The following is a 27,045-nucleotide window of genomic DNA, read 5'->3' as shown; positions in this document are numbered from 1 at the left end:
ATTATTCAGCACTCCAGTTGACGTTCTTGCAGATTTTCCTTTCGTTGCATCAGCTTTTATCTGACACGGATTATGTAACGGGCTGAAACTGTGCTGTACGTCACTTTACATAGAAATATCCCTGGTGGCTGCAGCTCTAAATAAAGCAAGGAAAATATCTTTTTATGCAGAGTTATGAAATAGACCAGAATATTAATAAAATATATTAGTGAGGTATAGAGATCATCGTAACGTTAAGGGGAACCTGACATCTCATTTATGCGTTTGAAACTGCCCACAGTACCTTTTACATCTAGAAGTGACTCCAGTAGTGAAGCCTTCACAGGGATCAGGTATAATGGAAAGATCTGCTCCTGTTCTGTGCTTTTGACCGGATCACAATAAGGCCGAATGCACACGGCCCTGTTCCGCGGCTGAAAGCTGTCCGTGGTATGCCGGGCTGGACTCCTGTTCAGAGCAGGAGCGCACGGCGTCATTGGTTGCTATGACGCCATACTACAGTAATACACTTGTATGATCTATACGAGTGTATTACTGTAGTGCAGCGGCGGCATGAAGCGCACGGTGTCATAGCAACCAATGACGCCGTGCGCTCCTGCTCTGAACAGGAATCCAGCCCGGCATACACGGGAACACGGCCGTGTGCATTTGGCCTAACTGATGGAAATAACCTGAGCCTAAGGCCGAGTTCACATCACCATTTAGCTTTCCGTTCTTCTGATCAATCAGAGGAACCGACAAAAAAATAAAATAAAATCAGATCCATTATTTCGAGCATTAGTTTGTGTCCCTTCCATCAGAGATCAGTTATTTTTGAAGGGGGAAAAAGTCCTGCATGCAGTACTTTTGCTCCCATCACAAATAACTGATCTCTTGACGGACACAAACTGATCATAACTGGTGCTCGAAATAAGGGATCCGTTATTTTTAGTGCAAACTGACGCACAAAAGAATTGATCCAATTCTGACGGATCTGAAGAATGGAAAGCTAAATGGTGATGTGAACTCAGCCTTACTTATAAATCTGCAGCAAATGCATTTGATTCTTGTTCTCACCGTATGTACATTAACTTGTTGAAGACAAGGAGGCCGGCGCAGACCACCAGGAATTCAGGCTTTCCCTGCCTGCACCCCTCCCTCTGCAGCTTGATTGACATTCTCCAGGCCAGGGGACGTCATCCCCGGTTCTCACATTGGAGATCCCGCTCAGACTCATTTCGCTTTCACTTCTGGCGCTTTGGGATACTTTAGATGGTCACTGTGGTTGAGATAAAAGTATGTCTATGTAATAACCAATTTACTAAACTTGAAAATTACTATATTTACTAAAGATTACATATTACTCGCATTGCATGCGACAGGAAGCCAGGGAATGGAAGACTTCACAGCCACCCTCAGAGGACAACCTCTGGGAAGTCTTGTGGTCCAAATGCTGTGCAGGGACTGCGCCATTCAAGTGGCTGGAGTGCGCTGCAGCGCATTCACAGGAGCAGCATTATGAGCGCGCAGAGCTTAACTAGTGCTGTGACAGCTTCATCCTCAGGATCTGTTGGTTCCTGCCAATTTCACTCTTACCCATCAGGAATAAGCCATTGCTTTGTCTGATGGGGAAACCTCTACTTTTCCTCAATAGGGGGGGAGAGAAAATAAAATTCAAGACTTGGTCCTCACTAATGTGTATAATGGGTTTTTCAGACATATGAAGCAGGCTCCACATTTACAGGCATGGTTTTACCCATGTAGAGAATTGTCAGGAAGGGAGGAACATACTAGGCAAAACTACAAACCCCAGCATCCTCTGAGGACCTTCAGTGCTGCAATAGCTGGAGAGCCATTGGTTACCAGTCACTGCAAAATACTAGAGAATGTCCATATCAGCTCTAAAAATAGGCAGTAAATATGCAATAATTTTTGTTCTTTTTTTCATGTTTGCACAGCATATTTCTCTCTATGGGAACATTCACACAGCATCTCTAGAGTGCGGATGTCGGTAGGACTGTGGCAGAAATCCAACGTCAGTCTTGCGACAAATACACATCAGTTTGTTTTACAATGTGTACTTTTACTTTCTATAGGATACGTTCCACTTGCTTATAAATGTATATTAGTATATTATTTATATACACACAACCATCAGTGTCTAAAGGATTCTGCTTGGCAATTCTCAAGGTTTTATTTTTCACTTAATACAAGAAATTATTCACGTATTCTGGGTGCAGTACCGCCATATATCTAGTTATTTGCATGAAGATTCCAGGATATTAAAGAAATGGGTTTGGCATTGAGTATTATATTACCACATGCAGTATTTTGGTATATAACTGTCCATGAAATGTTGAACTACACATTAATATATTATTACTGAGTTTGTAATTTCTCCCTTCAAACTGTCAAATAAAATTTAATCTGTTTGCTTCTTGAATGTGCTTCGTGGCTAAACTGTTAAGGGTTTCTTCTTCCTCTAGCATATATGATATGTGTGTGTGTGTGGGGGGGGGGGTTACCCTTTCTTTTAATATTATACAATCCCTTTACCTCTGTATGTTTTTATTTGCTCCACTAGAGGGCAATACACATTTCTGTTCACACCACAGTATCTGTAAATGTAAACTAGAACGTGCCAATAGATTTGTACAAAACATCTTTCAAAATGTTGCCATTTTCACAGTTGTCTGGTTTAAAGAGGCACTGTACTTTCACACAATTTCACACAATAGAGAATGGTGTAACTAGCATATTTCTAAATCACTTCATTAAAAAAAATATGCCTGCCTTCACCCCAAAACAAAAAATAAACTGGAAAGTCATGGCCACTAGGGCTCTCCATTCCACCTAATTTGCAGTCCACTGAATGTTGCCAGGCAAGATCCGTCCCTAGGAAATGAGAAGGTGGCTCACAGAAAGTAGGATTGTGTCAGAACTAGTCGAGATCCTGAGCCTGATAAAACAGCTGCTTCTACAGAGCTTTTGAAGATTATAGGAGCATCCGTATCTGTTCTGTGAGCTCCAAAGCTGAAAACACAGGCAAGGGAAAGGATGTCACAGCAGTACAGTACAGTGCTGGCAGATTCCATTTTTCACACGAGCGAGTTCTTGTGTCAGCGTGATCCTCCGTTTTGGACTTGCAGGAGCGCAGGGCGTTATATTGATTTATAATGCGATGTGCCTCCTCTTGACCTTATTGCTACAGGATCATAGTGACAAAGCTGTCAGTATGATTCCATTACAGAAAGGTCATGTGGAGGCACACCATTATGAATCATGATAATGCCGTGTTCTTCTGTAAGTCCAGAACGCACAATCCCTCTCACGCGGAGTGTGATTTCCGCAAATGACACGCTCGTTTGAAAGAGCCCTTAAAGGAGTTTTCCAGGAATTTTATACTGATGGCCTGACCAAAGGAGAGGCCGTCAATATCAGATCAGCTGTTTAGGAGTAGATCTGGCTCAGCAAATAGGCACCAGAACTACACAGCTCCATCCATTGTTTATTGGATGGAGCTAATTACTGCATCCCTTTGTTCCCATTCACTTGAATGGGAGCCGCACTGCAGTAGCCAGCTCATTTGATACACAATGGTGCCCATTTCCAGTTGCGGAGCTACTTCCTAACATCGGAGTTACATGGGTGCAAGGTGTCAGACCAACATCAATCTGATACTGATGGCCTATCCTGTGAATATACAACAATGTAAAAGAAAATAAGTTAGACCAGCACAATATACAAACAATATGAAATAAAGTACAGGTGCATGCTACCACCACCGCAATACAAAAGCAACAAACACTATATGCTGCAGCAGCACACTGTTCCATGCACAAAGACACATGGATAAATCTAAATTGCATTTCCGATATACTCACTATATGAAAATTAGAAGCTCTTTGCACACATTTTTGATCAAAATGGGGTTGGTCCCATCTACCAGCAACAAGGCGGCTCCCAGCAGACGGGACCTCCACTGTAAGCCTACAAACTTCAGGACAATGTAGGATCCAGCTATAGTATACTCTTACTAAACCATTGCACAGAACGTTTCTAATAAAGTTACTGTCAAGCTCCATGGATCAGTAGCTCAGGAACCTGGTCACATGACCCTGCTCTTGTGAAAATCCTGCTTCTGCCAATATATGCTTTATCAGGATTTCTGTCCGGATGATGGACAAGGCCATACCAGAAACCTGGTAAGACTTGGTAGAAACAGGACAAACCTGAAATGGTGAGCTTCAGTCAATAAACCTCTAACATTGTGGTGAAAATAGCCAAGTGCTATTTTTGGCACTCCCACAGAAATGAATCTGGGTGCACTTTTTGTGATGTAAGGTGACAAAAAATGGCTTTTTTTTTTACACCATTTTTATTTTACGGTATATAACCTGAGGGGTTAGGTCATGTGATATTTTTATAGAGCAAGTTATTACGGATGCTGCGATACCTAATATGTATACTTTTTTACCTATGTAAGTATTACACAATGATTTCTTTTTTGAAACAAAAAAAATCATGTGTAAAACTTACATAAATAAAAAAAAAGTATACATATTAGGTATCGCCGCGTCCGTGACAACCTGGTCTATAAAAATACCACATGATCTTACCTGTCAGATTAATGTTGTAAATAAAAACGGTGCCAAAAATCATATGTACCCTAAACTAGTACCAACAATACTGCCACCCTATCCCGTAGATTCTAAAATGGGGTCACTCTTTTGGAGTTTCTACTCTAGGGGTGCATCAGGGGGGCTTCAAATGGGACATGGTGTCAAAAATAACAGTCCAGCAAAACCTGCCTTCCAAAAACCATATGGCGCTCCTTTCCTTCTGCGCCTTGCCGTGTGCCCGTACAGCAGTTTACGCCCACATATGGGGTGTTTCTGTAAACTACAGAATCAGGGCCATAAATATTGTTTTGTTTGGCTGTTAACCCTTGCTTTGTAACTGGAAAAAAAATCTAAAAATGGAAAAATCTGCCCAAAAAGTTAAATTTTGAAATTGTATCTCTATTTTCCATTAATTCTTGTGGAACACCTAAAGGGTTAACGTTTGTAAAAATCAGTTTTGAATACCTTGAGGGGTGTAGTTTCTAGAATGGGGTCATTTTCAGGTGGTTTCTAGTATGTAAGCCTCACAAAGTGACTTCAGACCTGAACTGGTCCCTAAAAATGGGGTTTTCGAAAATTTCTGAAAAATTTAAAGATTTGCTTCTAAACGTCTAAGCCTTGTAACATCCCCAAAAAGTAAAATATTCCCAAAATGAACCAAACATGAAGTAGACATATGGGGAATGTAAAGTAATAACTATTTTTGGAGGTATTACTGTGTATTATAGAAGTAGAGAAATTGAAACTTGGAAATTTGCAATTTTTATTTTTTTTGTAAATTTGGTATTTTTTTAAATAAATTTTTGACTTCATTTTACCAGTGTCATGAAGTACAATTATGTGACGAAAAAACTCTCTCAGAATGGCCTGGATAAGTCAAAGCGTTTTAAAGTTACCACTACTTAAAGTGACACGGGTCAGATTTGCAAAAAATGGCCTGGTCCTTAAGGTGAAATAAGGCTGTGTCCTTAAGGAGTTAACCTCTCTTTAAGAAAGGTCCATCAATATCAAATAGGTGGGGTCTGACTCTTGACAACCCAACCTCTGGGTTGTTTGCATGGGCCACGGACGTTGAGTGAGCGCTGCGGCTTCTTTACTGTAGCCATACATTGTGTAGAGATCATACTGGTATTGCAGCTCAATCCCATTCTTGTGACAACATGGTTAACAGTCACATGGCCTTTCTGAAGCTCAGTGAATGGGATTTAGCTGCAATGCCAGGAATGGCCGCTACACAATGTATGGCTCTTTACTTATACAGTATGGCTCTTTACCTAGTATACAGTGAAAAGGCCCCTACAAACTGATCACCAGGAGTGCCGAAAGTCAGGATAGGTCATTAATACACTGCTCAAAAAAAATAAAGGGAACACAAAAATAACACATCCTAGATCTGAGTTAATTAAATATTCTTCTGAAATACTTTGTTCTTTACATAGTTGAATGTGTGGACAACAAAAAGCACACAAAAATAAAAAAAAGGAAATAAAATTTTTCAACCCATGGAGGTCTGGATTTGGAGTCACACTCAAAATTAAAGTGGAAAAACACACTACAGGCTGATCCAACTTTGATGTAATGTCCTTAAAACAAGTCAAAATGAGGCTCAGTAGTGTGTGTGGCCTCCACGTGCCTGTATGACCTCCCTACAACGCCTGTGCATTCTCCTGATGAGGTGGCGGACGGTCTCCTGAGGGATCTCCTCCCAGACCTGGACTACAGCATCTGCAAACTCCTGGACAGTCTGTGGTGCAACATGACATTGGTGGATAGAGCGAGACATGATGTCCCAGATGTGCTCAATTGGATTCAGGTCTGGGGCACGGGCGGGCCAGTTCATAGCATCAATGCCTTCGTCTTGCAGGAACTGCTGACACACTCCAGCCACATGAGGTCTAGCTTTGTCTTGCATTAGGAGGAACCCAGGGCCAACCGCACCAGCATATGGTCTCACAGGGTCTGAGGATCTCATCTCGGTACCTAATGGCAGTCAGGCTACCTCTGGCAAGCACATGGAGGGCTGTGCGGCCCTCCAAAGAAATGCCACCCCACACCATTACTGACCCAATGCCAAACCGGTCATGCTGGAGGATGTTGCAGGCAGCAGAACGTTCTCCACAGCGTCTCCAGACTCTGTCACATGAAAGCAGGTTCACACTGAGCACATCTGTGAAGAGCACAGGGCGCCAGTGGCGAATTTGCAGGACGTTTGGCATTTGCCAGAGAACACCAAGATTGGCACAGTGTTGGGCTGTAAGCACAACCCCCACCTGTGGACGTCGGGCCCTCATGGAGTCTGTTTCTGACCATTTGAGCAGACACATGCACATTTGTGGCCTGCTGGAGGTCATTTTGCAGGGCTCTGGCAGTGCTCCTCCTGTTCCTCCTTGCACAAAGGCGGAGGTAGCAGGCCTGCTGCTGGGTTGTTGCCCTCCTACGGCCTCCTCCACATCTCCTGATGTACTAGCCTGTCTCCTGGTATCGCCTCTATGCTCTGGACACTACGCTGACAGACACAGCAAACCTTCTTGCCACAGCTCGCATTGATGTGCCATCCTGGATAAGCTGCACTACCTGAGCCACTTGTGTGGGTTGTAGACTCAGTCTCATGCTACCACTAGAGTGAAAGCACCGCCAGCATTCAAAAGTGACCAAAACATCAGCCAGGAAGCATAGGAACTGATAAGTGGTCTGTGGTCACCACCTGCAGAACCACTCCTTTATTGGGGGGTGTCTTGCTAATTGCCTCTAATTTCCACCTGTTGTCTATCCCATTTGCACAACAGCATGTGTTGCTTCCTAAGTGGACAGTTTGATTTCACAGAAGTGTGATTGACTTGGAGTTACATTGTGTTGTTTAAGTGTTCCCTTTAATTTTTTGAGCAGTGTATATCAGTGGGCGTCATCAATATTTAAGACCTGGAAAACTTGCCAGCTTCAAATTTCCTGCCATTTTGCAACTGCAGAGTTTGTACACATCCTTCACCTAGCTGGTGGTGCTGCTGAATCAGACATAAAGCAATCAGAGGACTGCTATTTCTGAAGCTCACCTTTCCTTCTGTCAGTGTTGGGACTCATGCACACAACCGTACTCATTCTGGTAAACACAGCCCATGTTAGGGTTGGGCGATATAAAAAAAAAATATTCAGATGATAACTACATTTATCGCGTTAATGATATTTATCACGATAAATACCAGTTTAAAAGAAAAAACACAAGGAGACGTTATACTGTGTGAGGGCAGCCACGAAGAGACGTTATACTGTGTGGGGGCAGCCACAAGGAGACGTTATACTGTGTGGGGGCACAAGGAGACATACTTGAAGTTTTGACCCCCTCAGTATAATATTGTCATGTTGCTCATGTATGGAGGACTCATTATTCCCTAATGCCTGCTATTATAGATCAGTGTGCAGACTGTAGGTTGCAGGCAGGAAGGATGGACCAGGCTGCAGATGACAGACATAGGACCTTTATGTATGACACCCGGGCCGGTTCTATTCTATGTTTAAGGTCTCGTCTCTCTCACTCTTCGCATGCCAAACTCTGTATGGGAGTTGGAGAGACTTTTCCCGCCTGGCTGTTGTGCTCGCCTCTGCTGATATCCGATTCTGATGTCGGTGGGCGGAGACATAAATATGCAAAATCAGAGCACCTATGTCAAACTGTGCCGGGGGGCGGCACAGTCCTCAGCACTACTGACTACCAGTACAAATGAGAGGAGACCCCTCATCTGCTGCAGAAGGTGAAGTCTGTCCAAGAATCAGGCTGTGCAGTTACATGAGAGCTAGTGAAGACAGCGGCACCCTGGACATACAGATCCTGCATGTATATTTGGAAGAACTTGTCCACATGAGAAAAGTATAAGAATAATGGGGTTCCTGACAGGCTTACTGTATTGTAATAATCATCAACAGCTTCCGGCACAATAAATCATATGAGTCACAGCATAAACACTGTAGAGTTAAAACCATCTGTATTTTATAATTTTATTGATGGCATTTATTCCATGGTTTAACATGTTAATTATACTGTAATAAACATGGCTTTAATATTAAACTTACTTATTATCCAAAGTCACCACAGTCCATTTATGTAAATATAAAAATATATACTTAATACTTTGTACAATACTGGTTTTTGGTCCAAACAAAAATGGATCAGAAAAGCCAATAACCTAATACTTTAAAGAATTTCCAATTTTCTTTAAAGACTATTTGTATGGAATTAGGCAACTTTGAATAATGAGATTTACATAATAAAATCTGAAACAAGTCTAAACAAAGATTTGCGGCAGCACAAAAAAAAAAATTAAAATTTCAAGTTCACAGATTTTTAGATTATGCTGGAAAATATGCAGAAAGTCAAAATTATATTTACATGAATATCATAAAATAAGGAAAACTACAGGAAAAGAGGAAAAAAGAATAAGGAGAATAAAGGAAAAGAGGAAGGAGAAGCATATTTATAGGATGAAGAACTACGTATCTAACAAATCCCGAGGAAAGGACCATCCATTAGTCAGTCTTCAGCTATCAGAAAAGTCTTGGTGCACAATACACTCAACTTCACACATACACCAGCACAAACGAGGCATAGAAATCATTCATCTTCGTCTTCCTCTACACTATACAGAACCCCTCAACTCGTAATTACAATTTCAAAGCGTCAGTAAAATAGTGGTGCAGATGAAAGAGGTATTATACAAAAGCCATTCGCTGTGCAGGCTATATCTGCTTGTATAGCCAGATCATGCCACGTTTGGTACTAAAGTTGATAGAATTCAGTATTTTTTGTTTAAAAATAAAAATAAAAAACAAAAAAAAATTCTTCTCACCATCACATGTTTAGTTACAAGGATGACATGGGTCGGGGGCTTTCAGCAAGTCTTTGGGCAGATCTGACTTCCACTAAGCACAGCATGAGGTACACTCCAGTATTTGCACAATGCAGGACACCATTTTTTTTTAAAGAGTATTTATTTTCTAACCAAAAAAAAAAAAAAAGAAAAAAAAAAAAAAGGGGCAGGAGGGTTTATCACATTTAAGCCTATTTTCGTCTTCTTGCCGTCTTTATTTTTCTATTAGAAATTGCAGAAGGGGTTGCAGTTCGTCCATTCGCCCTGGAAGAGATAAAGAAGATAGCTGAAATACTTACATTACCAACATACAGCCTAAAATACCTTTACTGCTTTCATGACTGACCATGTTTTCAGCAAAATTTCACCTTTTGGAATTCTGCATTCTAAGGGCTTATACACGCAGCTATTGACCGGTGCCCGTATTGTTGCCCGCAAACAGCAGGTCCGCAATATAGGAGCCGCGGCCCTTTGTGCACAGCATCACGGATCCAGACCCATTCACTTAAATGGATCAGCAATCAGGAAGGTGCGGAATGGAGGCACGGAACCACGTAGCAGGATCACGGAGACTCAAGTTTAATAAGTATGTTTTTGTCAGCGCCACCCACATGGACCGTGCCCATGCACTGGGGACCACAATTTACCATCCCCAATGCATGGAACGGGTGGCAACTGTTCGTCTGCATGAGCCCTAAGTCAAAATTCACAGTCAGTGTTCGATCAGTGATTCCATCATAGATGGTTAGCCAAAACCAGGAGTCGTCACAAGCGGTGTCAATACCAGAACTCCCCTCCATCCAGGATAGGGTTAATAACCCCTGGGAGGGTCTGGAGTGAATGCACAGCAGAAAGTTATAGTCCAGTATACTGTATCTAACTTCCCTGTAGGTTATCACTTGGCTATAACTGCTTGCTCTGCATTAACTCTACAGCCCTCCCAGGGGCTTGGAAACCCCAATCCAACATTAACTAATGTCCACTGCCCACCAGGAGGCTGCTTACCCCACTCGGTGCCACCCCGTGAAGATCACGCACCGGTACACAAATATCCCTCAACGTCTTTAGAGCGGTGTTCTGAATGGCCCGGCCAATAACAAAGCTCCTTGCTGTACGGGGCTTTGTTATTGGATATTTCAGGCACCAGCAGTATTGCTGCGCTGCCTGCGCCGTTCACAGCACGCCCTGTGCTCATGAATGGCAGGAAAAGTCCAACATGTAGTAATATGCGCAAGACTTTTTTTAGGGGGTAAAATGGCCTAAACAGGCGTCTAACGCTTGTACAGGAGTTATTGCGATCTCTGGTCTGTACATAGAAGATAATGAGACTTTAGTGAAGAGGAAAATTAAACCAATTCTGGGGTAGACTAGACTAAATTGGAAGCCAGAGTTAACCCCTTCCTGACAGCAATTTTCCGTATTTACATTTTTTGCTCCCTGCCTTCCTGGAGCTATAACTAGTTTTAATAAAAGCTTAATTTTTATAGTTACAGGTGAAACTCGGGAAAATTAGAATATTGTGCAAAAGTCCATTTATTTCAGTAATGCAACTTAAAAGGAATTGTATTAATGCAGCTTAAAATTAGAATTTTGTGAAAAGGTTCAATATTCTAGGCTCAAAGTGTCACACTCTAGTCAGCTAATTAATCCATATCCTCTGAGCAAAGGGGACCTGAGATTGTGACTTTGGGGTTTCATAAGCTATAAGTCATAATCATCCAAATGATAACAAATAAAGGCTTGAAATCTCGCTTTGCATGTAATGAGTCTATCTCATATATTAGTTTCACCTTTTAAGTTGCATTACTGAAATAAATGAACTTTACACGATATTCAAATTTTTCGAGTTTCACCTGTATGTCTACGGAGATGTTTGAGGGATAATTTTTTGCATGACAATCTGTAGTTTTTGTTTAAAGGTTTGGTGTGACTTTAAAAAAAAATAATAATTCTGGTAAAGTGTTGAAAAAACAGCAATTAGGCTACTTTCACACCTGCGTTCGGGTGTCCGCTCGTGCGCTCCGTTTGAAGGGGCTCACGAGCGGCCCCGAACGCATCCGTCTGGCCCCAATGCATTCTCAGTGGAGGCGGATCCACTGAGAATGCATCCGCCTGCCAGCGCTCAGCCTCCGCTCAGTGAGCGGACACCTGAACGCTGCTTGCAGCGTTCGGGTGTCCGCCTGGCCGTGCGGAGGCGAGCGGATCCGTCCAGACTTACAATGTAAGTCAATGGGGACGGATCCGCTTGAAGATGACACCATATGGCTCAATCTTCAAGCGGATCCGTTCCCCATTGACTTTCAATGTAAAGTCTGAACGGATCCGCACAGGCTATTTTCATACTTAGAAAAAATTTTAAGTTTTAATGCAGACGGATCCGTTCTGAACGGATGCGAACGTCTACATTATAGGAGCGGATCCGTCTGATGAAACATCAGACGGATCCGCTCCGAACGCTAGTGTGAAAGTAGCCTTAGGCAATTTCCATTACACCATTCACCGTATGGGATCAGAGTTTTATATTTTAATAGTACAGGAGTTTTCGAATGCATGATGGTCAATGTTTTATTTTGGGGAAAGGGGCGATCCTGAATTGTCTCCGGGCGGAGAATGGGGAAGGTGTTTGTTCCCGCTCAGGGGAGGTTTTCCTGCAATAGAAGCGTGTGCCTCTGGGTTTCCGGTCTCTTAGATGCCGTGGTCACATTTGACCATGGCATCTGAGGGGCTGGTAAAATGTCTGCGACCAGCATTACCACCGATCGCAGACATTAGCCATGGATGTCTGCTGTATGAAACAGCATGAACCTGCTAGCAATGGTGCTCGCTCTGCTCTGGAGCGGGTGCCATCTTTAAACACCAGACATCTGCCATGCATGTATGGTGGATGTTGGGAGTGGTCATAACTTACCTTCTGTGTAACAGCAGCTGACTCAGATGCAAAACATGTTTGAGTCACACAGAGTATTTCATTTTGTGCATGTTGGTTATAAAGTGTGTATTTTTTTTACATCAGACAGACCAGAGTGTTTATTACTGATAGGCGTGCATATTCCTGTGCTGCAGGTAACTAACAGCCTCTGGTCTGGCTGCAGCTACCAGGACCTGTACCTGCCGGATTCAAATGACGGCATCCGGACTAGAGACTGTTAAAGCTCGATCTGGACGCTGTGCAAATCTAACTGCAACTGTCGGATAAGGGGGACCATAAATGAATGTCGGCTCTGGGGACTAACATACCGCTAGCTGCCGTACATTTATACAACATGGTGAGGAAGGGGTTAGGAGGATCATAGGACAACAAATAGGCTTCCACACTATAAAAAGGTACAACTGTTCACACTGAATCATATCAGCAAACTCAGAAACACACTATATGCAAAGCATAGCTTTCCGTGATTTCGTTGAGATCACACTTTACAAATGTCACAGCACCCTTAGGCCTCATGCACACGACCGGATCTGTTTTGCGGTCCGCAAATCAGATCGGCAAAACACAGATATTGGCCATGCAAGTCCCTCACTTTCCCCTCGCCCCACACAATTGTAAAAATGCCTATTCTTGTCCTGAAAATGGGCATTCAATTTTTTTTTGTATGCAGAACATAAAAGGGGCATGGATGTGGAAAATTTCTTTTTTTGGAACACCACAGTAATGAAGGAGTCCGCATGCAATACGCAAAAAATGCAGATCTGAAGCGCACGAGAAATATGGTTGAGTGCACGAGGCCTTATTATACAGGAATATAATCCCTTTCCTAAATAGTCAGACTAAGTAGACCTAAAAAGAAGGGACAACAGCTACCAGACCACTGGGGGGCGAGCTACTGATGAAAAGAAATCTGTTAGTAAAATGTGTGTGTACTTGAGGCAGGAAGGTCAGATTTTTAAGCAGTCCTCTATCTGTATAGCAATGAGAGTAAACATATACAACAGATGTCATGTCCTATACAGTTGCCAGACAGGCCTGTGGACTGCAAATTGCGGTCCGCAATGCATGCGCACCAACTGTAACGCCGCCATATACGGAGGCAGGACCCATTCACTTGAATGGGGTCTGCGATCCGCATCAGACGGTCCAAAAGTACTGCTTCTGTAAAGCTCCGTGCCTCCGTTCAGCATTGCGGACCTATTCAAGTGAATGGGTTCGTATCCGTGATGCGATGCACAAATGGCCGGTGCCTGTGTATTGCAGACCCGCTGTTTGCGGGCATGGCAATGTGCATGAGCCGTAAACCTGAACACAAATCATAATGGCAAATACTCACCCCATATTAAATGTAGGGGGCGCCTGGTTAAAGACAAATGAAGAGTTTGCAGGCTGTGCTGGGGCAGGGGCAGAATTTGCACCAAATTGGAAAACTCCTGGTGAATTCCCACTTGTAAAGTTGAAGTTTGAGCTCCCAAACGGAAATCCAGAACCTGAAAGAAAAGAGTCGTGTAACACATGATCAAAAGGGAAGAGGGTACATTGAGACTGAAACCGACAAATCGTAAACCCTAGTGCCATGAAACAAAGGTCAACAGAAGCGCATGTCCCCCAAGCAAGACCTGTGAAGGGAAGTACACTTTCATGCTCCCCACTGTGGAGCCATCTGCACTGCATTTTTGGTCCTCACGTGTAAACTTTCCGCACGGATGGGAGTCAAGTGTGAAACTGCAGTCAATGACTGGCCTCAGGCGATGTGTCCCCAAGTGGTACATCACTGCTGGGTCACGGGTGGCAAGTTTACATGGGAGGACCAAAATGCAGTGAAGACAGCCTGGGATCCATGGAGCTGGAACTAAGTGCGGGCAGCAGGTAAGTATACGCCCTTTCACAAGCCCTGCTGGGACAAACCCTTGAAATATTCTAGACACAGTAACAGAACTGTCAACATGTCAAGGTGATATTATGCTACTATGACTCCTATTAACCAGTCCCACCAGGGCTGCAGAGTCTTCTACGGAAGTAGCTCTCTGCTCTCTGGCCTTTAAAACAGTTGGTCTCTCAATGAATGAGAAATTCCTACAGTTTCACCGCTGTGCTGTTTTCTCGGAGCGTCACTTTCACTAATACCATTACGATCACAGATGGACACGTACCACTAGCAGGAGCTGCACTGGATCCAAAAGCAGGTTGAGAGCTTTGCTGCCCAAACACTGGAGCCTGCACGTTGCTAGTCAGTGATCCAAAAGCAGGGACATTCTGAGAAGAACTGGGAAACAAACTAGTAGATGTCGAGGAGCCGAAGACTGGGGGGGCATTTGCCTGACTGGCAGGTTTACCAAATGCTGGAACAGAGGTGGCAGTCGCAGCAGGGACAGCTGCACCACCGAAGATAAAGGGAGAGGAGTTGGTACCTGAAGAGGGGGAAGAAAAGAACACGTATAAATGTAATTGTCATCCAGACTCCTGTAACCCCCCACCACGATCTATATTTCCATTGTGCATATTCAGATTAATTAGGAATGGAGATGTATATTTTCAATATGGCCCTGTTACAGCTTACACAGGATGAGCACTCACCCAAGATTAAAAAAATTAATAAATCCTATTTGATTTAGGTTTACTTTATACATTTTTTTTTTTAGATCTGAACTCAGATTAGCTTTCATGAGAAGACGACGTCCGAGAGTTGGTCTGCTGGAATGAGGACAGAACGGGATCATGCAGCCTGCAATGTATTCTATTACATGCAAGCTCTACAAGCCAGAGGACAGAAAATGTTTAACAATGACAAATCTATTTGTCAGTACTACCGTATTTTTCGCCCTATAAGACGCACCTGGGTTTTGGAGGAAGAAAATAAGAAAAAAATATTTTGAACTAAAAAGGTGTGCTTTTGGTGGGTTTTGAACCACCGTTATGGGGGCATCTGTGGATGGCACCGTTATGGGGGCATCTGTGGATGGCACCGTTATGGGGGCATCTGTGGATGGCACCGTTATGGGGGCATCTGTGGATGGCACCGTTATGGGGGCATCTGTGGATGGCACCGTTATGGGGGCATCTTATGTATCATCCACAGATCCCCATAACAGTGTCCCTGTGTAGTGAACGGGGGCCGGCATCTGTTTCTGTAATGGCAGCGGGGCCTGGTGCACTGTATTCTACTACACCGGGCCCCGGTCACTGTAGTATACGGTAATCATATCTAACTTGTGGCTATTGTTTAAAGTATTCCAGTCATCTTAAATCTAGCGCTGTACTAGTTACAACTAACTTCTTGGCAGTCAGGAGGCCGGGCGGGCGCTCATAGCGTAGCTCACTAAGCCTGCTTCATTCATAAAGTGGACGGCGCATGCGCAGTGAGCGTAGTGGGCTACGCTACGAGCACCCGCCCGGCCTCCTGCCTGCCAAGAAGTTAGTTGTAAGTAGTACAGCGCTAGATTTAAGATGATTGGAATACTTTAAACAATAGCCACAAGTTAGATGATTACCGTATACTACAGAGAGCGGGGCCCGATGTAGTAGAATACAGTGACTGCACCGGGCCCCACTACGATTATAGAAACAGAGGCAGGCCCCCAGCCCCTCCTCCCTCTTAGCATATTCACCGGACGGTCGCAGCATTCGCCCCCCATAAGACGCACCCCATAAGACGCACCCCATAAGACGCACTGTGTCTTATAGGGCGAAAAATACGGTAATCATAATACAGTAATCATGTGTTCAAAACACTGTTAGGTTCCATTCACACGTCCGTGGTGTGTTGCACACGTCCGTGGTGCACCCCTATAGAAATGCCTATTCTTGTCCGCAAGCTGCAGACAAGAATAGGACATGTTCTATCTTTTGCGGAGCTGCGGACCTGAAGATGGGGGCTGCGCTCCGCAAATGCGGATGCTGACAGCACACTGTGCTGTCTGCATCCATTCCGTCCCCATAGAAAATGAATGGGTCCGCACCCGCTCCGCAAAATTGCGGAACAGATGCGGACCCATTTGCGGACGTGTGAATGGAGCCTTAATGAGTTCTATTCACATTTGTGTTACCACCAGTTGTCTTTACGCAGAAGCTTCATCTACATGGATGAAGTCTGTACTGTTTATGTTGATCGGGAGCACATTTTAACTCAAATTATATAGCAGAGCTCTGTGAAATCAGCTATTAAAACACATAACACCCCTAGTGATCAGCTCTCATTGCTGGAGGAAGCTCAGACTACCGTCTGTTTCAAACTCATTGACAGCAGTCATTGTAATACAAGGGTTCAATAAAACAAGAGATGATGTTTGCAGTTGCCCCCTGCTTAGAAGGCAGGCTAAGGCCTCTTTCACACGGGCGTCATGTTTTTTGTCCGGATGCGTCCCGGGTGCATTGCGGCAAACCCGCATGAGTAGGTACCCAATTGCAGTCACTTTTGACTGCGATTGCATTCAGTTGTTCAGTTTTTATCGCACGGGTGCAATGCGTTTTGCACGCGCATGATAAAAAACTGAATGTGGTACCCAGACCCGAACTTATTCATTGAAGTTCAGGTTTGGGTTCAAGGATGTGTAGATTGTATTATTTCCCCTTATAACATGGTTATAAGGGAAAATAATAGCATTCTGAATACAGAATGCATAGTACAATAGGACTGGAGGGGTTAAAAAAAAATATATAATAATTTAACTCACCTTAATCCACTTGTTTGTGCAGCCGGCATCTCTTCTGTCGTCTTCTTTGAGGAATAGGACCTTTGATAATGTCACTGCGCTCATCACATGATCTTTTACCATGGTGATGGATCATGTGACGGACCATGTGATGAGCGTAGAGACGTCACCACAGGTCCTTTTCCTGTGCACAGCAAAGATGAAGACAGAAGAGAAGCCGGGCTGCGCGAACAAGTGGATTAAGGTGGGTTCAATTTATTTTTATTTTTTTTAACCCCTCCAGCGCTATTTTACTAGCATTCTGTATTAGGAATGCTATTATTTCCCTTATAACCATGTTATAAGGGAAAATAATAATGATCGGGTCCCCATCCCGATCATCACCTAGCAACCGTGCGTGATGCTTGCGATTTTCACGCAGCCCCATTCACTTCTATGGGGCCTGCGTTGCGTGAAAAACGCACAATATAGAACATGCTGCTATTTTCACGCAACGCACAAGTGATGCGTGAAAATCACTGCTCGTGTGCACAGCCCCATAGAAATGAATGGGTCCGGATTCAGTGCGGGTGCAATGCGTTCACGTCACGCATTGCACCCGTGCGGAAAACTCGCTCGTGTGAAAGAGGCCTAAAGTGGGGGATGGCTCAAGCAGGGCATCCGGAAAAAGACATTGAGAGAAAGGAGTAATAGGACCAATCAGTTACCATAGGAAATTACGAGAGCCCTGCATGTGACACTATACTGAGTACTGCTACTGGCTTAACGGCAGTGGGTGCCCCCTAACATACTATATTAATTTTTTTAACACAGAAGACCCATGTTTTAAAAAAAATAAAAATTCCTTTATGGCCCAAAATACTGAAATCTGAAGACTGGATCGTTCTTCTAATTAAAGGAGACCTCAAGAGAACACAGCGTAATAAAGAACTTACCTTGTACATTTGACGTGTTTGCTCCTGTGAAGTTGAAGCTTGGGGCTGCTGGGGTACTTTGAGCATTTGCTCCAAAGACAAAAGGTGATGCAGCAGCCGGAGCGGTGCTTGTAGAGGTCACCACTGGTTGACTTTCCTGGCCAGAGAAAACAAAAGTAGACTTCGATTCATTCGGATTGCCAAACATGGAGGTGTTCGCTGTGGTGGCAGGTTGTCCAAAAACGAAGGGCGTGGCTGAAGAGTTGGAGGATGCATTTGAATTGCCAAACAAACTGCTAGAACTTGCCGACGTGTTTGTGGAAGCTCCAAATACACTGCTTGCACTAGTTGTATTTACAGGGGCGGCGCTGCCAAACACACTGCTGGAGCTAGAAGCAGCAATGGAAGGAGCTGCACTTCCAAATATCGTGCTGGAATTTGCTGGTGTGTTCAAAGCTGTTGCACTACTTAGCAGACTGGTAGAGCCAGTGGGAGCTGGTAATGCTGCAGATGTGCTAAACCCAGTGCTGGGGGGAGCACTAGCTGGAGCAGAGGAGCCAAAGCCACTGGGAGCAGATGTACTGTTAGACAGCACAGAACTTCCAAATATGCCACTGGTGCTTGTCTGGGTGCTAGGCTGCTGCACACTGCCAAACGCACTGCCAGAACTTCCAATACTGCTTGGCTGAGTTGTGGTAGAGGATCCATTACTCTGAAATCCAAGTCCAAATACTTTTGTGGCTCCTGTGTTTACTAAATAGGGGAAAGAAAGAAAGGGGAAAAAAAAATAAAAAAAAATGAGAAAGCTTAGTTCAACTCTGATCAAACTATGATTTGGCGCATAATATTAGGGATACAGTATCGTTGTATTAGGGAATTCCCTGAAAAGCCATCTATCTTGAATGGGCTAACCATAGAATACATGCATGGCTGATCATATTGCAGAATATTCTGCTTAAGGGCCCATTCACACAACCGTATGGTCATCGAGCCCGTGTTGCAGACTGCAAACAGCAGGTGTGAACTTCGTGCTGCGGAGGCACGGACCGGAAACCCTTCTCAGTGGCTGTGGGGGTGTTAAAGGGGTTCTCCGGGAATTAAGAAAATGAAAATACTTAAATGTTACTTTATTATAAATATTTTCCCAAAAACCTTTCATTAGTTATAATGGATCGTTTTGTCTAGGGAGCAATCATTAGGAGAAACAAAAAGGCCACCGTCCTAACCTGACCTAATCACACAAAAGGACAAGTTACTTCAGAGCAGCATAAACTCCATTCCCAGAGATTCAGCTGAAGATTTTATTAAAGGGAATCACCAGAATCATCACCATTAAACTAAAACTATTGTCTTGTAGCACTTACTACCTCCTTTCCAGACGTGTTTTTCTTTCCTTGCTGCTTGGTTTCTATCTCGAAAAAATCCACTTTATTCCTTATGCAAATGAGGCAGTAAGGTGCCCAGAGGGGCGTTATTTTTGTTCAAAGGCTCCCAGGAACACCCCCATTGAGTGCCCAGGCCCGCCCTCCAGCAGAACCCAAGCACGCCTCTCCTCGGCTCATACACTACGCCCCCAGCAGCGCCGTTGCCCCCCCCCCCCCCCGCCTTCATATCACCAACAGCAGATAACCCCGCCCACCCTTGCTTTCAGCGCTGCCGACAAATCTCGCTGCGCTTCTTCTCTTCCAGCAGGGGATGAAACCGTAACTGGGCTCGGCGCATGCCCAGTAAAACATTTGAGGCTGATGCCCTCAGTTCTGAACACTGCCTGTGCCTCCACTCTTCCGGTTCAACTGAGGGAATCAGCCTCAAATGTTTTACCGGGCATGCGCCGAGCCCAGTGACTGTTTCATCCTCTGCTGGAAGAGAAGCGCAGCGAGATTTGTCATAGGCGCTGAAAGCAAGATTTGTCATCGGCGCTGAAAGCAAGGGTGGGCAGGGTTATCTGCGGTTAGTGATAGGAGGGGGGGGGGGGGGGGACAACTGTGCTGCTGGGGGCGTAGAGTATGAGCCGAGGAGAGGCGTGCCTGGGCACTCAATGGGGGTGTTCCTGGGAGCCTTTGAACAAAAATAACGCCCCTCTGGGCACCTTACTGCCTCATTTGCATAAGGAATAAAGTGGATTTTTTCGAGATAGAAACCAAGCAGCAAGGAAAGAAAAACATGTCTGGAAAGGAGGTAGTAAGTGCTACAAGACAATAGTTTTAGTTTAACCCCTTAAGGACACAGCCTTTTTACACCTTAGGACCAGGCCATTTTTTGAAAATCTGACCAGAGTCCCTTTAAGTGCTGATAACTTTAAAACGCTTTGACTTATCCAGGCCGTTCTGAGATTGTTTTTTCGTCACATATTGTACTTCATGACACTGGTAAAATGGAGTAAAAAAAATAATTTTTTTTGCACCAAAAAATACCTAATTTAACAAAAATTTGGAAAAATTAGCAAATTTCAAAGTTTCAGTTTCTCTACTTCTGTAATACATAGTAATACCCCCAAAAATTGTGATGACTTTACATTCCCCATATGTCTACTTCATGTTTGAATTGTTTTGGGAATGATATTTTATTTTTTGGGGATGTTATAAGGCTTAGAAGTTTAGAAGCAAATTTTGAAATTTTTCAGAAATTTACAAAAACTCAATTTTTAGGGACCAGTTCAGGTCTCAAGTCACTTTGCGAGGCTTACATTATAGAAACCACCCAAAAATGACCCCATCTAAGAAACTACACCCCTCAAGGTATTCAAAACTGATTTTACATACATCGTTAACCCTTTAGGTGTTGCTCAAGAGTTATTGGCAAATGGCGATGAAATTTGAGAATTTCATTTTTTTGCCTAATTTTCCATTTTAACCCATTTTTTCCACTAACAAAGCAAGGGTTAACAGCCAAACAAGACTGTATCTTTATTGCCCTGACTCTGCTGTTTACAGAAACACCCAATATGTGGCCGTAAACTACTGTACGGGCACACAGCGGGGCGTAGAGTGAAAGGTGCGCCGTTTGGTTTTTGGAGGGCTGATTTTGCTGGACTGTTTTTTTGGCACCATGTCCCATTTGAAGCCCCCCTGATGCACCCCTAGAGTAGAAACTCCATAAAAGTGACCCCATCTAAGAAACTACACCCCTCAAGGTATTCAAAACTGATTTTACAAACTTTGTTAACCCTTTAGGTGTTGCACAAGATTTAATGGAAAATAGAGATACAATTTCAAAATTTCACTTTTTTGGCAGATTTTCCATTTTAATAAGGAGACTTTTGTATTACTTACCAGTAAAGTCTCTTTCTCGCTCTTCCTTGGGGGACACAGGAAACCATGGGTATAGCTCTGCTCCCTAGGAGGCGTGACACTAAGCGAAAGCTGTAAGCCCCTCCTCCATCAGCTATACCCTTCAGCCTGGAGAAGAGACTGCCAGTTGCGTGTCCAAGTAGTGAAAGATAACCACCAACCGGAAAAAGAACTGTCGAGCCCCAACGGGGGCAACCAAGCCGGAACCACAACTGTAACCCAATGAAGGGCGGGTGCTGTGTCCCCCAAGGAAGAGCGAGAAAGAGACTTTACTGGTAAGTAATACAAAAGTCTCCTTTTCTCGCCCATATTCCTTGGGGGACACAGGAAACCATGGGACGTTCCAGAGCAGTCCCAGAAGGGAGGGACCAGAACAAACTCAACCAACACCAGAGGCATCAATCAACTGCCGCCTGCAACACCAGACGGCCTAAAGCAGCGTCAGCCGACGCATGAGTATGCACCCTGTAGAACTTGGTGAAGGTGTGCAAGGAGGACCAAGTGGCCGCCTTGCAAATCTGCTCCGAAGAAGCCCGATTTCTCTGAGCCCAGGAAGCCCCGACCGCTCTAGTGGAGTGAGCGGTAACACCAAGGGGAGGAACCCTGCCCTTGGCGAGATAAGCCTCAGTAACAGCCATCTTGACAAAACGAGCGATAGCAACTTTGGATGCCGCCATCCCTCTGCGCGACCCTTCCGGAACCACAAAGAGCGAGTCAGTATGCCTGAAAGAGCTGGTTACTTCCAGGTAAATCTTGAGCGCCCTGACAACGTCCAGGCGATGAAGCTTCCTCTCCCGCGGATGGGAAGGGGAAGGACACAAAGAGGGGAGAACGATGTCCTCGTTCAGATGAAAGGCGGAGACCACCTTAGGAAGGAAGGAAGGGACCGGACGAAGAACCACCTTGTCCTGGTGGAACACTAGGAAAGGTTCCAGACAGGAGAGTGCAGCCAATTCGGACACCCTCCGAAGAGAGGTGATGGCTACAAGGAAAATAACCTTGCAGGACAGAAGTCGCCAGGAAACCGTCCGCAGAGGCTCGAAAGGAGAAGCCTGGAGCGCTGAGAGAACCAGGTTCAGGTCCCAGGGCGGTACCGGAGGGCGATACGGGGGAACCGCGTGAGCCACGCCCTGAAGGAAGGTCTTGACAGGACCAAGGGGGGCCAGAGGGCGCTGAAACAAAATGGACAGCGCAGATACCTGACCCTTCAAAGAACTAAGGCCTAGACCTTGGGCCAGTCCGCTCTGCAGGAAGGACAAAACGGTGGGGAGAGAAAAGCGGAGCGGAGGAATCCCCAGATCGGCACAGAACCCCAAAAAAGTCCTCCAGGTCCTATAATAGATCCTAGAAGAGGACGGCTTACGTGCGCGGATCATGGTGCGGACGACGTCCGCAGAAAAGCCCCTACGTGTCAGGATGGTGGTCTCAACAACCACGCCGTCAAACGTAGGGACCCTAAACGCGGGTGGAAGATCGGTCCCTGAGAGAGAAGATCTTCCCTGGCGGGCAGTGGCCAGGGCGCGTCTGCCAGGAGCAGCATGAGGTCGGCATACCAAGACCGGCGGGGCCAGTCCGGAGCGACCAGAATCACCGAGACGCCTTCCGCCGCGATCTTCCGAAGGACCTTGGGTAGGAGAGGGATGGGAGGGAATATGTATGGGCGCGCGAAGCCTCGCCAAGGAAGAACGAGGGCGTCGGCTCCGCAAGCTCCCGGATCCCTGGCCCTGGACAGATAGGCGGGGACCTTGTGATTGAATTTTGAGGCCATGAGGTCCACGTCCGGAATGCCCCAACGAAGGCAAATGGCCTCGAATACCTCCGGGTGAAGAGACCACTCGCCGGGGTCGACGGTGGTGCGACTGAGGAAGTCCGCCGCCCAATTGTCCACCCCTGGAATAAAAATTGCAGATAGGGCCGGGACGTGGGCTTCCGCCCAACGGAGAATGCTGGTGACCTCCCGCATCGCTGCAGCGCTGCGAGTGCCCCCCTGGTGGTTTATGTACGCCACGGCCGTGGCGTTGTCTGATTGTACACGAACTGGATGACCCTTCAGCAGATGAGTCCAGTGTCGTAGAGACAGAAGGGCCGCTCTCAGTTCCAGGACATTGATCGAGAGTTTGGACTCCGATGGAGACCAAATGCCCTGGACGGATCGGGGAGGAAACACGCCTCCCCAGCCCGAGAGACTGGCATCGGTTGTAACCACCAACCAGTTGAGTGGCAGAAAGGACCTGCCCAGAAGAGGGGACTGTAACCACCAGCGGAGAGATGACCGCACCGGAGGCGAAAGATGGAAGGGATGATCCAGAGACTGCGGCGATTTGTCCCAGGAGGAGAGGATCGCCCGTTGGAGAGGGCGGGAGTGAAACTGCGCAAATGGGATCGCCTCGAAACAGGCAACCATCTGCCCCAGTACCCGCATGCAGAAGCGGAAGGACGGTCGACGGTGGAGAAGGAGACCCCGAACCGCCCCACGGAGGATCAGACGTTTTTCCGAGGGAAGACGTACCTCCGCCGCTCCCGTGTCTAAAAGCATCCCCAGGAAGACGAGTTGTCTGGAGGGGGGAAGGGAGGACTTGGGGAAGTTGATGACCCAACCGAACCTCGCCAGAGTCTCTAGAGTGAGATCCACGCTGGCAACCGCTTGAGAAAGGGACGGAGCCTTGATGAGGATATCGTCCAAGTACGGTAGCAGAAAAACACCCCTGGAACGGAGTAAGGCTAAAACCGGGGCCAGGACCTTGGTGAACACCCGGGGGGCTGTTGCCAGTCCAAAGGGAAGGGCGACAAATTGGAAGTGGAGGTCCCCCACGGCGAATCGAAGGAAGCGATGGTGACACTGGGATACCGGAACATGGAGGTAGGCATCCTGTATATCGATGGAAGACATGAAATCTCCCTGCTCCAGGGAAGCCACCGCGGAGCGGAGGGACTCCATCCGAAACCGTCGAAGGAGGAGAAAACGGTTGAGCTTTTTGAGGTCCAAAATGGGCCGCACCGAACCTCCCTTCTTGGGAACTACAAAGAGGTTCGAGTAGAACCCTTGGAATCTTTCCTCTAGAGGAACGGGGGTAATCACCCCCCTGTCCAGTAAGGCTTGAACGGCCGCGGAGAACGCAGCCGCGTCTTTCGGGTCTCGCGTGGGGCGGGAGCGAAAGAACCGATCCGGAGGGAAGGATGCAAATTCGATTTTGTATCCGGAGGACACAATTTCGAGGGCCCAGGCGTCCGAGACGTGAGCCATCCAGACGTCCTTGCCGGCCCCCCACCCGGGTGGGTGGGGGCGCGCCTTCAGGCAGAGGACTGTTTTGCTGCGGGTGTGCGGGCAGCCTGCGGCTTGCGCCAGGAGGGCTGCGCCCGAAAAAACGGCTTCCTACGCTTGTCCTGGGGAGGAGCCGAAGCGGCAGCTGTGGTGGGAGCCCCAGAGGCCCTGCGGGAGGACCGAAAACGAGACGCACCAGGGCGTCCGCGGGGGGCGCCCCTGGCTTGGGGTTGAGGAAGATGGGTGCTTTTACCACCCGTGGCCTCTGAAATAAGTTCGTCTAAGCGGACCCCGAAAAGGCGGGAACCCGCAAACGGTAGCCCCGCCAAGGAACGTTTGGAGGCAGCGTCCGCTTTCCAGACCTTCAGCCAGAGCTCCCTCCTGACGGCAACTGCCAGGGCGGAGGAGCGTGCAATAAGGGCTCCCGCATCAAGGGAGGCCTCACAGACAAAATTCCCGGCCCGAATAATAAGCTGGGCCAAGGAACGTAGGTCCTGGATGGGGATGTCCGAGTCCAACTCCTGTTCCAGCTGTGTACCCCAAGCAGAGATTGCTTTCCCTGCCCAAGCAGAGGCAAAAACCGGTCTGAGGGCAGAACCGGAGGCAGCAAAAATGCCCTTGGACAGGGTCTCCATGCGACGGTCCTCCGCTGACTGAAGAGAGGACCCGTCGGGAACAGGGATGGCCGTGTTCTTTGACAGCCGGGCCACAGGGGGGTCCACCTTGGGTGGGGAAGACCATGTGGCCACGACATCGGCTGGAAAAGGATAGCAAATGTCCAGCTTCTTTGGGTTGACAAAACGGGCGTCCGGGCGAGCCCAAGCCTTAGACACCACGGAGGAGAAATCAGAGTGGATTGGAAAGACTTTTGAGGCCTGCCTGGGTCTGATAAAGAAGACGCTAGCTGCGTCCGAGCTAGGGGGGTCATCCTGCACCTTAAAGGTGTCACGTATATCAGAGATGAGTTGACCCATCGCTGAGGCTAGCTTGGACGGCAGGGCCGAGTCCATTTCCAAATCTGAAGCCGCCAATTCACCTTCAGAGAGCGAATCCTTTGGAGAGGAGAGGCTCGTCTGGGTGCGCACGCGTGGCGGGGAGAGGGAGGCATCCGAGGAGGAGGCTCGCTCTACTCTAATACGCTTCTGAGAGTGCCTAGCTCGGGAGGGGTCACTAGGAGAGGGTGAACCCGCTGCAGCGGCAGAAGCAGTGGACCCGGAGGGCGCGACAGTCAGAGTGGCGTCCTGCGGGGTAGGTGGCCTGTCTATTAGGCGGCCCACGACATGAGTGAGGCTTTCCACGGCCTGGGACAGGGATCTAGCCCAGTCAGGCGGGTCAGAGGAAGCAGGGAGCGACACAGCGGGCGACTGAGGCTGCGGTGGAGCTCGGCATGCAGTACAGTGCGGATCAGACTGCCCCCGGGGAAAGGGTTCCCTACAAGCAGTACAGGCATGGTACCATGGCTTGGCGGCTGCAGAAGGGTCTGACATGGTGGAAAGATGTTGCACTTAAAAGTGAGAACCAAGCAACAGTACTGTGGCACGGAGGGGGTTAAACAGTCCTACCAGACCCGGAGATACAAGCGGCAGCTGTAATGGGGAACAGACTGAGGAGGCTGTGGAGGAGAGGCAGCGGCACGGAGCTGAATGGCTTCAGGATCGCACGGCAGAGAGATGAACCCGGAAGTAGCGGAGCGCAGCAGCACGGAGCTGAATGTGTAAGGAAGCTCCGCCCCCCCTCTGCCGCGCTGAAGCCGAAGCAGAGCCGCGCGCGCGCGGCAAAATGATTTTAACCCCCAAGGATGTTGAAGTGCCGGCCATGACATGGCGCCGTTCATGCCAGGAAAACGGCACCCACCGCGCCTAGATGTAGCAGACGGCTTGCAAGTCTGCAGCCGTCCCCTGTAAGGCAGCGTTCTAGGACTTGCCCAGATAAACTGCCCTCCAACTAAGCCCGGTAACGTCCCGATATGCGGGGGGGGGGGGGGGGGGTTGTCCGGGATTGTAGCAGTGGCCATGTAACAGTGGCCAAGTTGGTAGCAGCGGTGGGAGGGAGGAAGGGGAGGCTGGAGCAGCCACTCTCACCATACGCTGTCTTCGCCCTCAGTCCATCCAGCGGGGGTCGCCCCTTCAGCTCCTGGCACCGCGGTGGCAGGAAGCCGGGGGAGGGACTTGGCGTGCGGGCGACCCTGAGCTGGCGGGACGCAGGGGAGCGAGGCTGCCCTGGTCCACCTTGTCTTCTGTGGGGGAGGCGGCAGTGCGGAATTACCGGCACTGGCGCAACTCAACCCCGGGAGAAACAGAGGGGTCTAATGCGCCTCTGTTGTCCCTGTAGGTAGAAAAAAACCGAGTTAAAAACAACAAATACGTAAAAATAAAAATCATAGGATAACAACCCTGCATAAGCAGGGGGTGTCTTGCCTCCTTGGACACTAAGCAAAAAACTGGCAGTCTCTTCTCCAGGCTGAAGGGTATAGCTGATGGAGGAGGGGCTTACAGCTTTCGCTTAGTGTCACGCCTCCTAGGGAGCAGAGCTATACCC

At 47.0% G+C, this 27,045-nt stretch overlaps 1 protein-coding gene across 1 annotated transcript in view; it reads right to left on the bottom strand.

The window, feature by feature from the left end:
* Positions 1–8,594: 8,594 nt before the first annotated feature.
* NUP153 (nucleoporin 153) overlaps positions 8,595–27,045 on the bottom strand; it is an 87,455-nt gene continuing 69,004 nt past the window's right edge. Inside the window, exons 19-22 of the mRNA XM_040432715.1 lie at positions 17,977–18,708; positions 14,543–14,800; positions 13,726–13,879; positions 8,595–9,724 (exon numbers count right to left, since the gene is read on the bottom strand). Coding sequence (XP_040288649.1) covers positions 9,652–9,724; positions 13,726–13,879; positions 14,543–14,800; positions 17,977–18,708 — 1,217 coding nt within the window. The 3' untranslated portion in view covers positions 8,595–9,651. The remainder of the gene's footprint in view (positions 9,725–13,725; positions 13,880–14,542; positions 14,801–17,976; positions 18,709–27,045) is intronic.

The sequence above is a fragment of the Bufo bufo genome, chromosome 5 (genome assembly GCF_905171765.1).
Source record: "Bufo bufo chromosome 5, aBufBuf1.1, whole genome shotgun sequence".
In the NCBI taxonomy this organism is placed as follows: Eukaryota; Metazoa; Chordata; class Amphibia; order Anura; family Bufonidae; genus Bufo; species Bufo bufo.
This window is presented reverse-complemented; position numbering and strand designations above follow the sequence as displayed.